This window comes from Pseudoliparis swirei, chromosome 7 (assembly GCF_029220125.1).
Source record: "Pseudoliparis swirei isolate HS2019 ecotype Mariana Trench chromosome 7, NWPU_hadal_v1, whole genome shotgun sequence".
NCBI classification, from domain to species: Eukaryota; Metazoa; Chordata; class Actinopteri; order Perciformes; family Liparidae; genus Pseudoliparis; species Pseudoliparis swirei.
Genome location: NC_079394.1, coordinates 31,330,483 through 31,346,865, shown reverse-complemented (window position 1 = coordinate 31,346,865; position 16,383 = coordinate 31,330,483). Strand labels below are relative to the sequence as shown.

At 54.4% G+C, this 16,383-nt stretch overlaps 2 protein-coding genes across 2 annotated transcripts in view; one reads left to right on the top strand and one right to left on the bottom strand.

Annotated features, from left to right (window-relative positions):
- Positions 1-16,383, bottom strand: part of sub1b (SUB1 regulator of transcription b) — a 275,625-nt gene that overhangs the window by 236,179 nt on the left and 23,063 nt on the right. The gene's annotated exons all lie outside the window — the stretch shown is intronic.
- On the top strand, positions 329-10,322 carry npr3 (natriuretic peptide receptor 3). The gene is made up of 8 exons (XM_056419277.1): positions 329-1,244; positions 5,583-5,705; positions 6,288-6,463; positions 6,545-6,680; positions 6,909-7,003; positions 7,104-7,221; positions 7,300-7,396; positions 10,157-10,322. The coding sequence occupies exons 1-8, from the start codon at positions 599-601 to the stop codon at positions 10,266-10,268; spliced, it is 1,503 nt and encodes a 500-aa protein (XP_056275252.1). The 5' UTR covers positions 329-598; the 3' UTR covers positions 10,269-10,322.

Below are 16,383 nucleotides of genomic sequence, written 5' to 3'. Positions count from 1 at the left end.
AAGAGCTCCACCCTCAACGAGCTGGACTCGTCTGTCATACCCACATGTTGTTATTATGAGTGATCTCTTGACCCCTGAACATAATAACACAATAATAGCTGTAAAAACACAAACACACGCACAAGAACAGTTCTGTGTGCTGCTTGTTGCCCCCCCCCCCCTCCGGGCCGTTGAAGGGGCTCACTGTGGGCTCGGAGGCGCGCTGTCCCTTTAAGAGGGAGGAGCGTCGTGATGACGTAAATGACGTAGGAGTAGATCCTGAAAAAAAAGCCGCTTCAAATACTCCCGGCCGGAGCGCAGCGGCGTGAGTGGCGGCTGCTGGCGGAGCTGGACGGACACGAGCCACGGGACCAGCTGTAGAGGAGGGGGCGGGGCAACAACAACAACAACTCTAAATGCAAAATAATAACACACACAGTTCGGCAATCCGCGTCTCTAAAGAGGACAAACACACTATCAGGAGGCTCTGTCTGCCGCATGCGCACAGAGGACGCGACTCGGGAAGCATCTGTGTGTGCGTGCGCGCGTGTGTGTGCGTGTGAGTGTGTGTTCGTGTGTGCGTGTGTGAGCGTGTGGGGGGGCGGGTGCAAGGCGCATCATGCCACGCGCCAGCGCGCTGCGCGTGTACCTGTTCGCGCTCCTGCTGCCGCTGGCGACGCTCGCGCAGGACGTGGAGGTGCTGGTGTTCCTGCCGCGGAACAACTCCTACCCGTTCTCGCACGCGCGCGTCGCGCCCGCGATCCTGTACGCGCAGCGGCGGCTGCGGGACGCGGCGCGCTTCGCCGGCTTCCGCTTCCACGTCCAGTTCGAGGACTCCGACTGCGTCAACGGTGCCATGTTCGCGCTGGTGGAGCGGTCGTGCGCGCGCAAGCCGGACCTGATCCTGGGGCCGGTGTGCGAGTACGAGGCGGCGGCGGTGGTGAGGCTGGCGTCCCGCTGGGACGTCCCGGTGATCTCGGCCGGGGCGCTGGCCGTGGGCTTCGGGGACAAGCGCGGCGAGTACTCGCACCTGACGCGCATCGCGCCGCCGCACGTGAAGATGGCGGAGACGTTCGCCGCGATGTTCGCGCACTTCGCGTGGCGGAGCGCGCTGCTGGTGTACCAGGACGACAAGGCGGAGCGGAACTGCTACTTCACGCTGGAGGGGGTCTACCACCTGATGGCCGACCTGCGGCTCCAGACCTACGCCTTCGAGGAGCGCGCGGACCCCGACGACGTGCTGCACAACATGCAGGACTCCGAAGGTACGGGGGGAGGGGGGGTATCCAGTCCTCTCCAGCGCTGAGGCTCATATTCATGACCTGTTACATGTAACATCTTGAAGTATTGACCATGACATCATGTTTACATGCCACACCGTGTCATACAACATGTCTACTGGTCCTCAGGAGAGCTCAACTATTGGCTCTCAAGATTCTGATTTGTCACCAAATCATCGATCGGCCAATCGTTTCATCCGTCAGACAAAATAACCAAAGAACTTCTTTATTGTCGTAGTAATAACTTTATGTATCTGACACTTTATAAACCGTGTTTACAAAGTAGAGCTGAAGTCCTGAAGCTTCATCACAGCAACGCAGCGTGAGAGTCTGTCGACTTCAAAGGGAAACACAGGAAACACGTTTAACACGTTTAACACGTATTACATGAGATCTGTGTGATAACTACACACAGATCCAACTGTGTCATACATGTGTAATACATGTGTAATACATGTGTCATACATGTGTAATACATGTGTCATACATGTGTAATACATGTGTCATACATGTGTCATACATGTGTAATACATGTGTCATACATGTGTAATACATGTGTCATACATGTGTAATACATGTGTCATACATGTGTCATACATGTGTCATACATGTGTAATACATGTGTCATACATGTGTCATACATGTGTCATACATGTATAATACATGTGTCATACATGTGTCATACATGTGTCATACATCTGTAATACATGTGTCATACATGTGTCATACATGTGTAATACATGTGTAATACATGTGTCATACACGTGTCATACATGTGTCATACACGTGTCATACATGTGTAATACATGTCATACATGTGTAATACATGTGTAATACATGTGTCATACATGTGTCATACATGTGTAATACATGTGTAATACACGTGTAATACATGTCATACATGTGTAATACATGTGTAATACATGTGTCATACATATGTCATACATGTGTCATACATGTGTAATACATGTGTCATACATGTGTCATACATGTGTAATACATGTGTCATACATGTGTAATACATGTGTAATACATGTGTCATACATGTGTCATACATGTGTAATACATGTGTAATACATGTGTCATACATGTGTAATACATGTGTCATACATATGTCATACATGTGTCATACATGTGTAATACATGTGTCATACATGTGTAATACATGTGTAATACACGTGTAATACATGTGTCATACATGTGTCATACACGTGTCATACATGTGTAATACATGTGTCATACATGTGTAATACATGTGTAATACATGTGTCATACATATGTCATACATGTGTCATACATGTGTAATACATGTGTCATACATGTGTAATACATGTCATATGTAATACATGTGTAATATGTGTCACGTGTCATACATGTGTAATACATGTGTGTAATACATGTGTAATACATGTGTCATACATGTGTAATACATGTGCAATACATGTGCAATACATGTACATGTACACGTGTCATACATGTGTCATACATGTCATACACGTGTCATACATGTGTCATACATGTATGTACATGTGTCATACATGTGTAATGTGTAATACACGGTAATATGTCATACATGTGTCATACATGTGCCATACATGTGTAATACATGTGTAATACATGTGTCATACATGTGTCATACATGTGCAATACAGCATGTAATACGACGTTACGATGGTTACGGTGGTTTCACTGATGATTCTAGCAGGTGGATACGGTGGTTACTGTGGATACGGTGGTTACTGTGGATACGGTGGTTACGTGTTACGGGATAGTTCACGGAAATTGTGGATACACGGTGGATCTGATTGGTTCACGTGGTTATGGTGGTTACGGTGGTTACGGTGGTTACGCCCTTTATGGATATCAGGGGGATGATTAGTGATCAGCTGTATTGACGACAGTATTGATCGTCATTCAGACCCGATGTCTCTGCTTCTGGACAAAGCTCCATAACAATTATAATAATAATGATTATTTAAAGATTTGGAGGGATTTTTTTTCTTCATCATTACTGATATTAACAAACTTCCTGATTATGATGTTATATAACAATGCACAGGGATGTATGACTGACATGAGATATTTGAACTAAAAAACAACCAACACACACACACACACGCACACACACACGCACACATACACACACACACAACGCGGTGCAAAAAACGGACCTCTCTCCTGATTGGTCCGTTTCTCCTGATGCTAATCCTCCCGACACACGCTGAGTCTGTGTGAAGCCATGGTGTCGGGAGGGGCCTCCTCTGGGCTCCAGAGCTGGCTTTTACAGAGCGACCTCAAACGCCCCGCGGCTCTGAAAGGACAATACTGTAAACAACAACAGCATCACCTGACGCTCCACCTCCAACATGGGTCCTCTATGCTGGACTAAAGGACAACGCAGCCAAACGGGGGCCCCTCAAGAAGACAGTGTGGCCCTCCGTGAGGGAGTGCTGTGGCCCCGCAGTGAGGGAGTGCTGTGGCCCCTCCGTGAGGGAGTCCTGTGGCCCCTCAGCGAGGGAGTCCTGTGGCCCCTCAGCGAGGGAGTCCTGTGGCCCTCAGTGAGGGAGTCCTGTGGCCCCGCAGTGAGGGAGTCCTGTGGCCCTCAGTGAGGGAGTCCTGTGGCCCTCAGTGAGGGAGTCCTGCGGTCCCTCAGCGAGGATGTCCTGTGGCCCTCAGTGAGGAGTCCTGTGGCCTCAGTGAGGGGTCCTGTGGCCCGCAGTGAGGGAGTCCTGTGGCCCTCAGCGAGGGAGTCCTGTGGCCCTCAGCGAGGGAGTCCTGTGGCCCTCAGTGAGGGAGTCCTGTGGCCCCGCAGTGAGGGAGTCCTGTGGCCCTCAGTGAGGGAGTCCTGTGGCCCTCAGCGAGGGAGTCCTGTGGCCCCGCAGTGAGGGAGTCCTGTGGCCCTCAGTGAGGGAGTCCTGTGGCCCTCAGTGAGGGAGTGCTTCTCCTTCCTGACTTCATTCGTGACGAGCATCAGAGCAGAGAAGCAGAGCTCAGAGGTTTGGTAAGTTGCTGGCTGCGAGCGCGGCCCCTCTGACGGGCTGCCGGCGCACACAGGGCCCCTAGTGTGCGCCGCCGGGTCATTAAAGGGGCCACAGTGCTGCAGCACTGAGGTGAAGCTGTCCCACGGACTCCAGGGGTATTTCAGGAGGTGTGTTTAAGTGACAGCGCTGTGAGGAATGTTCCAGCCGGACTCTGAATCTTCCTCAGGAACTCGCTGCCGGCCTCTTTCCGTCCCGCTGCCGCTCTCTGAGGACGGCCCCCAGAGGAGGATTCACCTCCGGGTGGAGCGGTCTTTCTTCACGGCACGACGGGGTTCTCAGGTTTATTTGCACGTTCTGCGATTTTAAAAGTGGAGCTTTAAAAGAAATGGAGCTCCGAGTGATGAAGCTGCAGCGCCCCCCTCTGGCTGAGGGAGGCGTGGTCACATGATCCAACTACAACGTCTGAGGAGGAGCAGTCCACCTTAAGGATCAGTCCACCTTAAATGAGTCCACCCAAATGAATATTCATCCCCACCACTCATCTTTCTGAGCCCGCCTTCCTGGTGACCCCTGGTGACCCCTGGTGACTCCTGGTGACCCCTGGCGTGTGCTGTGCGCTTACAATAGATCACTTTGAAAAGTGAACACATGACTTTTCATTTACACGTCGGGTACATGTTGAAATTCTGTATTTGGGTATTGACCGACGGGATGTAGGAGATCAGGAATTAAAGCGTGAAACCAAGTAAACTTCCTTTCTAACTTGTTGTCAGCGGGATGCTTTTTGTTTTAATCATTGGGTTAAAGAATAAACATCGCACATTCTTAGGCCCAGAACACATGGCGCCCGTCACGGAGACTTCACCAACGCTCTGCCGGTGCTGCGTTCAGGGACCTTTCAGAGGACACGGTTATTGTGTTTCATCGAGGTGCTGATGAAGGGCAGGGTGTGTAGTTCAATACCTAACCAGCCGTATCTTTATGAGATCATGTGGTCATCGTCTTTAAACGAGTTAAACTTGTTTTGTTTTATTTGTATTGTTCTCTTGTAAACGTTGTTTGGTTGGATCCAGAGCGGTGCCCCGTGTGGTGGGTGGGTGTACTGCCATCGTCTGGGTAGTGTCGTCATCTTGGCGAAGGCTTTCAGATCAAGATGGATGTGGTCCAATCAAGAGCGGCGGAAGTTGGGGTGGTAGGATGTGGGGGGCGGGGCCATTGGACCCCCTACTTTACATCGCAAGACCAAAGATGCTCATTGAGCTCATTGAGCTAATTGAGCTAACCCAATAATCTGTAGTTCTGGAGTTCATCAGACTGACCTGCCTGTGTCTTCGTCCTGCAGTGGTCATCATGTGCATGGAAGCCGATCACATACGAGAGATCATGCTGGCCGCTCACAGACGGCGGCTGACCAACGGCAACTACGTGTTCTTCAACGTGGACCTCTTCAACGCCTCTTCTTACGGTAACGCTAACGGCAAATCACGTTGACGTCATTCACAGACTGAGGTCATGATGTAAATCAGAGGGGAAGCCAGCCTTGGGGTTGACTGACAGCTCCAGAGGCCCCGCCCCCTGTGAGGAGGTGCTGGGTGTGCAACGGGTGGGAAAGAGGAGTGATTTCAGGGTGTGAGAACGAGAGGAGCGACAAGGCAGCTTTCTCAAACTGCAACAAATCTGAAAGGCTCATCATCGGCTTAGCGCTATACAAGTCTAAATTATTATTATTATTCTTCTTAATTGTCTTCCGGCGTGTCGGCCCCTCCCCCAGCCGGTCGTTGGTGGAATGGTTCGTGGGCTCAGACCAATAGTGGATCCACCCTTTAAAGACCACTGCCCTATTCCCTAAATCCCAAACCGATGCCTCTGGTGTGAAATGTGTTTCGTCATCGGATTCTTTCACTCGGCTGTAGCTAGCTACTTAGCTCGGTAGCAATGCCTTGTTGTATATATTCAGTTTAACGTTCAGTATTACTAAATGTAAACATATATGTTGAACAATAATGTGTCTGTGTTCCTTGTTGCGTCTCTTGTCGTTAAACTCCAGGCAATGGCTCGTGGAAGAGAGGAGATCAGTTTGACGGCGAGGCGAGGCTCGCCTACGCTTCTCTGAACACGCTGACGCTGCTCAGGACGGTCAAGCCCGAGTTTGAGAACTTCTCCATTGAAATGAAGAAGTCCACAGAACAAGAGGGCGGCCGCGACTGCAACGACTGCGGGAGCGTACGTATGTCGGTGTCTCCAGAGCTCCGGTGGGAGATGTGTCTCCAGAGCGTCACCACCTGGCCGTGTGCTCCGCTGCAGGTCAACATGTTCGTGGAGGGCTTCCATGACGCCATGTTTCTGTACGCCATCGCCCTGCATGAAGCCATGAAGCACGGACACAGTCAGAAGAACGGAACGGAGATCACCTCGCGCATGTGGAACCGAACCTTCGAAGGTAAAGCAGGGAGGTCGATCACGGAGGGTACCGAGGGAACTCGTCACTGGCAGAACACTCTGAACAATGAGCAGATCCCACTCCACAAAGGGCTCTCAGGCTGGACAGCATTTGTTTGTGAATGGTCAGATTATAAGTCTGTGACCTGGTATGTAGATGAAAGCTTCTTCCACACTGGCAGAAGCTTGTTCCACTAAAGTGACGTTGTCGTTGTTTCCGTGGCGGCAGGGATCGCTGGCCAGGTGTCGATGGACGTCAACGGGGACAGGAATGGAGATTTCTCTTTGATGGCGATGACGAACGTTGAGGCAGGAACCTACGAGGTGAGAAGAAACTACAACATGGTGACACCTTCCCCGACCACAAGGAGAAGATGTGCTGGTGGGAATTCAACCGCATGATAATACCTGTCCTCACTCACAGGTGGTGGCCAACTACTTTGGTGAAAACAGAACGTTTGAGCTGCTGCCGGCCTTCAACTCGGACCACTTCGCCCTGAAGAGGAGACACGTAGCCCAGAAAGAGATCGCAGACACTCCATGTAAACGACCACCGCGGTTCACGTGCCTCGGTCTGTTTACCACGGACACACCTTCTCACCTGTGACTCTCCCTCACAGGTGGACTGGGAGTATCGGCTTTGACGGGCGTCATAGTGGGAGCTGTCCTGGGAACGGCCCTGCTCATAGCCTTGCTCATAGCCTTCTACTTCTTCAGGTAACAGTAGCTCATGTCTATGTGTGCTCATAGTGTTGCGTTTGAGTGCTAGGTACCACCATCTGCACCATCTTGCGGCACTTTGCTGCCCCCCTCAGGCCGGTCTTTTTATTGCAGTTTTCGGCTTTGCTGTTCTGCATTTTCAATTACCGTTGTTTTTTTCTGTCTTGCTGTTTTATGCCCTTTAGGGCCACCGTACTTTTTTTCTTTATTAAATAAAAAAGTTTGGCTTCTTGTCATTTAATCACCAACCCTCAACCAACACAAGTCAGACCCTCACACAGGCTGGAAGCTCAGGGGCACAGTGACCTGGACGGGAATTGGCATGAACAATCTTAAATATACGTATAGCTTAGAACAAGGACAGTACATTACATTACATTACATTACATGTCATTTAGCAGACGCTTTTATCCAAAGCGACTTACAATAAGTGCATTTCAACCTAGAGTACAAACTAAGAACAACAAGAATACAGGAAGTAACATTTCCTCAACATAGTCGAACTACAAAAGTACCATAAGTAAGTGCTATCTAAGTGCCACTGAAGTGCTAATCTGTGTTTTAATCCAGATATAGTCGGAAAAGGTGTGTTTTCAGTCTCCGACGGAAGATGTAGAGACTTTCTGCTGTCCTGATGTCAGTGGGGAGCTCGTTCCACCACTGAGGAGCCAGGACAGCAAACAGTCTGGTTGATGATTAGCTCGAGGTGCAGGAGGCACAAGGCGATTGGCTGTTGCAGGCGGAGCGACGTGCGGGGTATGCGGTGTGACCATATCCCGGATGTAGACAGGGCCCGATCCATCTAGAGCACGATGCGCCAGGACCAGTGTTTTGAGGCGGATGCGAGCAGCCACGGTAACCAGTGGAGAAGGCGGAGGCGGAGTGGTGTGGGGTGAATTTCGGGAGGCTGAAGACCAGTCGAGCTGCTGCATTCTGGATGAGCTGCAGAGGTCGGATGGCCTTAGCAGGTAGACCAGCCAGGAGAGAGTTGCAGTAGTCGGGCGTGGGAAATGACCAGAGCCTGGATCAGAACCTCGCCGCCTTCTGAGTAAGAGGCCGTATTCTCCTGATGTTGTGCAGCATGTACCTACAGGCAGCGTCGTCGCAGCGATGTTGGCCGTCAGGGAGAGTTGACGTCAGTGTCACCCGGGGTTCCTGGCAGTCGGGTGAGGGCCAACACAGAGCTGTTGAAGGTGATAGTCAGGTCGTGGGTGGGGAGCCTTTCCCTGGAAGGAATAGTAGCTCAGTCTTGTCAGGGTTGATCTTCAGGTGGTGAGCAGACATCCACTGAGAGATGTCAGTCAGACAGGCAGAGATTCGTGCACGCCACCTGTGTTTGGACGGTGGAAACGAGAAGATCAGTTGGGTGTCATCAGCATAGCTATGGTAGGAGAAGCCATGCGAGCGAATGACAGAGCGAGAGAATTTGTATACAGAGAGAAGAGGAGGGACCCAGGACAGAGCCTTGAGGAACCCCAGTAGTGAGAGGACAAGGATCAGACACAGATCCTCTCCAAGTTACCAGTAGGTGCGGTCTTTAAGGTAGGAAGAGAAAAGAGCGAGTCCAGTGCCTGAGATCCCGAGGTCCTGAAGAGACGAGATCAGGATCTGGTGGTTCACCGTGTCAAATGCTGCAGAAAGCTCGAGAAGGATAACGACAGAGGAGAGAGGCTGCTCTAGCAGTGTGAAGCTGCTCAGAGACAGCAAGGAGGCCGTCTCTGTCGGTGGTGGCCTTGAATCCAGACTGGTGAGGTCAAGAAGGTTGTTACTGTGGAGATAGGAGGACACTTGGCTCAAGATAGCTCGCTCAGAGTTTTGGAGAGAAAGGAAGAAGAGAGACCGGTCTGTAGTTGCTGACTTCAGGCAGGTCGGCGTGGGTTTCTTCAGGAGAGGGTTGACTCTCGCCTCCTTCAGAGTTAGGGAAACAGCCAGTTGAGAGGAGCTGTTAATAAGATGGGTGAGGAAGGTCAGAAGGTCAGGAGCAATAGCCTGGAGAATGGGAGGCGGGACGGGGTCAAGGGGCGCAGGTGGTCGGTCGGGCGGAGGTCACCAAGCTAAGAACTTGATTGGGAGACAAGGGGTGAAAAGAGGAAAGGAGGGGATGAAGAAGTTAGTGTTGGTGAGGTGATAGAAGATGGATTTGTAAAGGAGGGCGTATGTCGTCTATCTTGTTTGTAAAGTAGTCGACAAAGATGTGGCTCGACAAAGGTGGAAGGAGGAGGGGACAGGGGATCAAGGAGGTTGGAAAAGATGAAGAGTTTTTGGGGTTAGAGAAGGGAAGACTGAATTTTGGTCCAGGTAGAGCGAGCTTTGGCTGCAGAGATAGAGGAAGAGAAGGAGGAGGAGAGATTGATAGAAGAGCAAGTCTTCCGCTTGATTCGATTCGCCATTTCTTTCCGCTTTCATTCATGGAGGTGGCTCTCGGCACACGAGTCCGACAACCACGCAGGCGGAGAGGATTTCCGAACCGGTCGTGTCTTAAAAGGACAAAGAGAATCAAGAGATGAAGACAGGGAAGAGAGGAGAGTGTCTGCGGCAGAGTTAGGATGCATGAGTGAGAAGCAGTCAGTTGAGGGGAGAGCAGATAGGACATGAGGTACATGAGGTCCAGTACATGAGGTCCAGTACATGAGTTCACTAATGTTTCTACCACCACATTAGTAAGCCTCTCATTTATTTGGGTGAGTATGATTTTATGATAATAGCGGTGAAACCTCCAGAAAGTAAAAAAATAAATATATATTTTTTTCTCTGCAGAAAAAACTTCCGGGTCACCATCGCGCGCCGCGCGCACAGCGAGGAGGACGACACCGGGAAGCACCGTCATCTCCGAGAGGACTCCATCAGATCCCACTTCTCCACAGCGTGATCGGTGGCAGCGTCACCCCCCCCCCCCCCACACACACACACACACTGATAGTTATGCATCAGCTGGAGAAACTACTCAGCGCCAGGCTGAAAGGTCCTGATGGCATCAGCGGGGTCCTAAAGACCTCGCCACCCAGCTGTCTGGTGTCCTGCAGCCTCTTCAGCCTCAGCCTGAGGCTGGGGGAAGTCGGTGCTGTGGAAGGCGTCGTGCCTGATCCCCCTGTCCCAAAGTCAGCACCATCTGACACCTCAGCGACTACCGACCCGGTGCCTCACCTCCCACGCTGTGATAAGAAGGTGCTGGAGGAGGCTGGTCTTGGCCCACCTCCGGCACACGCAGGTGAAATCGTCGTTGGACCCTCTGCAATCTGCTTACCAGCCTCATGTAGGGTGGGCCAGCGCCATCATCTACCTGCCTGTGAGCTCAGTCGCGCACCTGGATGGAACCGGTGTCTCTGCTGAGTCACTTTCTTTGACTTCTCAGTGCATTTAACACCATCCAGCCACTGCTGCTGGTGAGAAGCTGCGGAGTGGCGATGGGCGCGTCCACCATCTCCTGGATCACTGACACCTCGGGCAGACCACAGTTTTGTGTCAGAATGGAAATGCTGTCTGGAGCAGTGGTCAGTGATGTTGAAACCCAGGGAACTATTTCTGTCTCCCTTCATCTTCACCCTGTACACAGTGACTTCCCAATACAACCGCGAGTCATGCCATCTGCAAGTACTCTGATGACTCCTGCGGTGGTCGGGTGTATTAGGGATGGGCCAGGAGGAGGAGGACAGAGACGATGGTGATGACTTTGTAAAGTGGGCGATGAGAATCTCTGCGGCTGAGCGTGGCCAAGACAGAGATGGTAGTGGACTTCAGGAGAGAGCGTGGCTCCTCCCCTCTGAGTGTCCTAGGAGTGGGCGTGGACATGGTGGAGGGGAAGGGACAGGCTGCAAGGCGTCTCCATGACCCAGCCGACTGAACTGGAAGGCCAACATCTTTATGTACAAGAAGGGGATGAGTCGGCGTCTTTTTCACAAGCTTGATCCTTCAACGTGTACAGCAAGATGCTGGAATGTTCTCCCGAGTAGAAGTGGCCAGTGTGCTGCACTTTGCCATTGTCTGCTGGGGGAGCAACGCATCGGGCAGTGACACCAACCGTCTTAACAAGCGGATTACAGGAAGGCTGGCTCCATCATCGACTGCAGCTGGAGCACCTGGGCAGGTGGTGGAGGAGGCGTTGAAGAAACATGTATTGGACCACCCCGGACACCAGACCACCCTCACCGCCTCCTCCAGGGACAGAGGAGGACTTTCCTTGAGCGTCTCCTCACGCTCCGCTGCCACAGGACAGGTGGGAGAACATTCCTGCCGGCTATGAGGCTCTACAACAGATCGCCTCTTGCCAGATCAGAGTGCATGCTACAACAATAACTGAATACTTACTGTTGATCTGCCACACATCTCATTGTTTGCGTCACATGAGTCCCTTGAGACCACATGAGCCCCGTGTGACCCGGTAGCGGTATTAGCGGTGATGGCAGACCCGTGTGACCCACGTGTGACCCGTGTGATCCCGGTAGCGTCCTGTGTGACCCGTGTGATCCTGTGGCGGCCCGATATGACCCGTGCGGCCCGTGCTTGATCTGCTTGGCCCCTCGCGCGACCCGATGGCGTTCCCGTGTGATCCCGTGTGATCCCGTGTGACCCTGTGTGACCCGTGTGACCCGTGCTTGACCCGTGTGATCCCGTATGACCCGTGCGATCGGTAGCGACCCTGTGTGATCTGTGTGATCCCGTGTGACGTGTGTGTGATCCCGTGTGATGCCCGATGTGACCCCATGTGACCCGTGTGACCCCGTGTCCGTGTGACCCGTGGCAGTCGTGTGACCCTGTGTGACCCGTGTGATCCGATGTGATCCTGTGTGTGACCCCGTGTGATCCTGTGTGACCCGTGTGACCCGGTGACCCATTGTGATGTGCTGCGGCCTGTGACCCGGTAGCAGTCCCGTGTGACCCACGTGTGACCCGGTGGCCCGTGCTTGACGATGTGATCCCGTGTGACCCCGTGTGACCCTGTGTGATCCTGTGTGATCCGTGCGTGATGTGATCCCGTGTGACCCCGTGTGACCCCGTATGACCTATGTGTGATCCTGTAGCGATCCCGTGCTGACCCGTGTGATCCCATTAGCGACCCGTGTGACCCCGTGTGACCCTGTAACGATCCCGTACGACCCGTGTGATCGTGTGACCCGTGGCAGTCCGTGTGATCCCGTGTGACCCGTGTGATCCTGTGTGACGTGTGACCCGTGTGACCCGGTGGCAGCCCGATGTGATCCTGTGTGACCCCTGGCAGCGGCCCCGTGTGACCCGTGTGATGATCCCGTATGACGTGTGATCCCGTGCTTGATCCCGTGTGACCCCGTGTGATCCCGTGTGACCCGTGTGACCCCGCTATGACCCGTATGACCCGGTGTGATCCCGTGCTGACCCTGTGACCACATGACCCCTTGGCCCTGTCATGACCCCATTATGACCCCGTGTGATCCTGTGCCCGGCCCTGTGACCCGTGTGACCCGGTAGCGGCCCGTGGCAGTCCGGTGAGCCTGTAGCGGTCCGTGTGACCCGTGTGATCCGTGGCAGTCCTGTGATCGGCGTGTGACGTGTGATCGATGGCGATCGATGTGACCCGTGTGATCCTGCCGCTGACCCGTGTGACCCTGTGACCCCGTGTGACCCGGTGATCCTGCTGACCCCTGGCATGACCCCGTGTGACCCGGTAGCAGTCCGTGTGACTCCGTGTGATCCGCGACCCGACGGCCCCGTAGCGATCCTGTAGGCCCGTGCGGTCCCGTGTGATCGTATGATCCCGTCGCGCCCGTGCTGACCCGATGTGACCCTGTGACCCTGTAGTCCGTGCTTGACCCTGTGACCCCGTGTGACCCTGTGTGACCCCGTGTGATCACGTGTGATCCCGTGTGACCCCAGTAACCGACCCCGTGTGACGTAGCAGCCCGGCGCGGTCAGTGGCGGCCCGGTAGCGACCTGTAGCGACCCCGTGTGACCCGGCCCGTGTGACCCGTGTGATCCCGTGTGACCCGTGTGACCCCGTGTGACCCGTGGCCCTGTAGCGGCCCGTGTGATACCGTGTGACCCCGTAGGCCCCGTGTGACCCTGTAGCGACCCCGTGTGATCCCGTGTCCCGTGTGACCCTGTGACCCGCATGGCGGCCCGTGTGACCGTGTGACCCGTGTGACGCGTGTGACCCGATGTGATCCCGGTGTGACCCGTGTGACCCTGTGTGACCCGTGACCCCGTGTGACCCGTGCTGACCCGGTAAGCGATCCGTGTGACCCTGTGTGACCTGTGTGACCCGGTGGCGGCCCGTGGCGATTTCATGTGACCTATGTGACCCGTGCTGACCTGGCTGGCGACCCTGTGTGATCCCGATGATCATTGTGACCCTGTGAAGCCCCGTGTGATCGTGTGACCCTGTGCTGACCCTGTGGCGACCCCGTGTGACCCCTGTGACCCGTAGCGATCCCGTGTGACCCGTGTGACCCGTGTGATCCCGTGTGGGCCCCACGTGTGGCCGTGTGACCCCGTGTGATCCCGTGTGACCCGTGGCAGTCCCGTGTGACCCGTGGCGACCCCGTGCTTGACCCCGTGTGACTGCGTGGCAGTCGTGTGACCCCGTGTGACCCTGTGTGACCCTGTGTGACCCCGTGTGATCCCGTGTGACCCTGTGTGACCCTGTGTGACCCTGTGTGACCTATTAGCGACCCGTGTAGTCCCGTGTGACCCTGTGACCCTGTGACCCTGTGTGACCCGTGTGACCTATGCTTGATCCTGTGACCCTGTGACCCGTGTGACCCGTGTGACCTGTGTGATCCCGTGTGATCCCGGTAGCAGTCCGTGTGATCCCGTGTGATCCCGTGTGACCCCGTGTGATCCCGTGTGATCCCGTGTGACCCTGTGTGATCCTGTGTGACCCCGTGTGATCCCGTGTGATCCCGTGTGATCCCGTGTGACCCCGTGTGATCCCGTGTGATCCCGTGTGATCCCGTGTGACCCCGTGTGATCCCGTGTGACCCCGTGTGACCCCGTGTGACCCCGTGTGATCCGGTGTGATCCTGTGTGATCCCGTGTGATCCTGTGTGATCCCGTGTGATCCCGTGTGATCCCGTGTGACCCCGTGTGACCCCGTGTGACCCCGTGTGATCCCGTGTGACCCGTGTGACCTAACGACCCGTACTGACCCGTGGCAGTCCGTGTGACCTGTGACCCCGTGTGATCTGTGACGACCGGTAGCGACCCCGTGTGATCACGTGTGACCCGTGTGATCGTATGACCCGGTGAGCCCGTGCAGTCCCGTGTGACCCGGTAGTCCTGTGTGACCCGGTAGCGACCCGTGTGATCCTTAGCGACCCGTGGCGGTCCCGTGTGACCCCATGGCCTGTGACCCTGTGTGATCCCTTAGACCCTGTGTGATCCCGTGTGACCCCGTGTAGACCCTGTGTTGACCCTGTGTGACCCGTGATGTGACCCGATGTGATCCCGTGTGACCCCTGTGGTGATCCTGTGTGACCCTGTGTGATCCTGCCTGTGACCCCGGTGACGGCCTGTGTAACCCTGTGTGACCAAAAATGCGCGGCCCGTGCTGACCTCTGTGTGACCTCTGTGTGACCCCGGCTGGGAGGATGCTGTGACAAAGGCGGCGTGACGTCTCCAGCTGCAGCAGCTTTTACACTCGCTTCTCTTCATTTATTCTCGTGTTTATTTTTCCATCCATGATTCTAATGATTTATTGAAGCGGTGGAAACAAGACAACCAGAGGGCACTCCTGCAGGTCGCGAGGGCCACGGGGCGCGAATGAGCTATAGGGAGGGAGGCCCAGGAACCACGTGTCAGTCCCCTGTAGCTCCTCCCATCAGCGTTAGTGTGTCCTGCTCCTCCCATCAGCGTTAGTGTGTCCTGTAGCTCCTCCCATCCAGTGTGTTAGTGTGTCCTGTAGCTCCTCCATCAGCGTTGGTGTGTCTTAGTAGCTCCTCCCATCACACACCTGTGGACAGTGTGTGTTTGACGTGAGGCGAGCACAACCACGTCTGACATGTTGTGTGTCCTCCAGATTGTTGTTGGTTCATCAACACGCATAACAACGCACAATGCGTTATGACACTAAAGAGCTCCACCCTCAACGCAGAGCTGGACTCGTCTGTCAAGGCTACCCACATGTTGTTATTATGAGTGATCTCTTGACCCCTGAACATAATAACACAATACAATAGCTGTAAAAATAAACACACGCACAAAGAACAGTTCTGACCAACTGCTTGTTGCCCCCCACCCCTCCGGGCCGTTGAAGAGAACCACTGTGGGCTCGGAGGCGCTGTCCCTTTAAGAGGGAGGGAGCGTCGTGACAGTTTACGTAAATGACGTAGGAGTAGATCCTGAAAAAAAAGCCGCTTCAAATACTCCCGGCCGGAGCGCAGCGGCGTGAGCGGCGGCTGCTGGCGGAGCTGGACGGACACGAGCCACGGGACCAGCTGTAGAGGAGGGGGCGGGGCAACAACAACAACAACTCTAAATGCAAAATAATAACACACACAGTTCGGCAATCCGCGTCTCTAAAGAGGACAAACACACTATCAGGAGGCTCTGTCTGCCGCATGCGCACAGAGGACGCGACTCGGGAAGCATCTGTGTGTGCGTGCGCGCGTGTGTGTGCGTGTGAGTGTGTGTTCGTGTGTGCGTGTGTGAGCGTGTGGGGGGGCGGGTGCAAGGCGCATCATGCGCCACGCGCCAGCGCGGCTGCGCGTGTGCACGCTGTTCGCGCTCCTGCTGCTGCGCTGGCGACGCTCGGCGCAGGACGTGGAGGTGCTGGTGTTCACTGCCGCGGGTAACTCCTACCCCATTCTCGCACGCGCGCGTCGCGCCCGCGATCCTGTACGCGCAGCAGCGGCTGCGGGACGCGGCGCGCTTCGCCGGCTTCCGCTTTCACGTCCAGTTCGAGGACTCCGACTGCGTCAACGGTGCCATGTTCGCGCTGTTGGAGCGGTCGTGCGCTTGCGCAAAGCCGGACCTGATCCTGGGGCCGGTGTTGCGAGTACGAGGCGGCGGCGGTG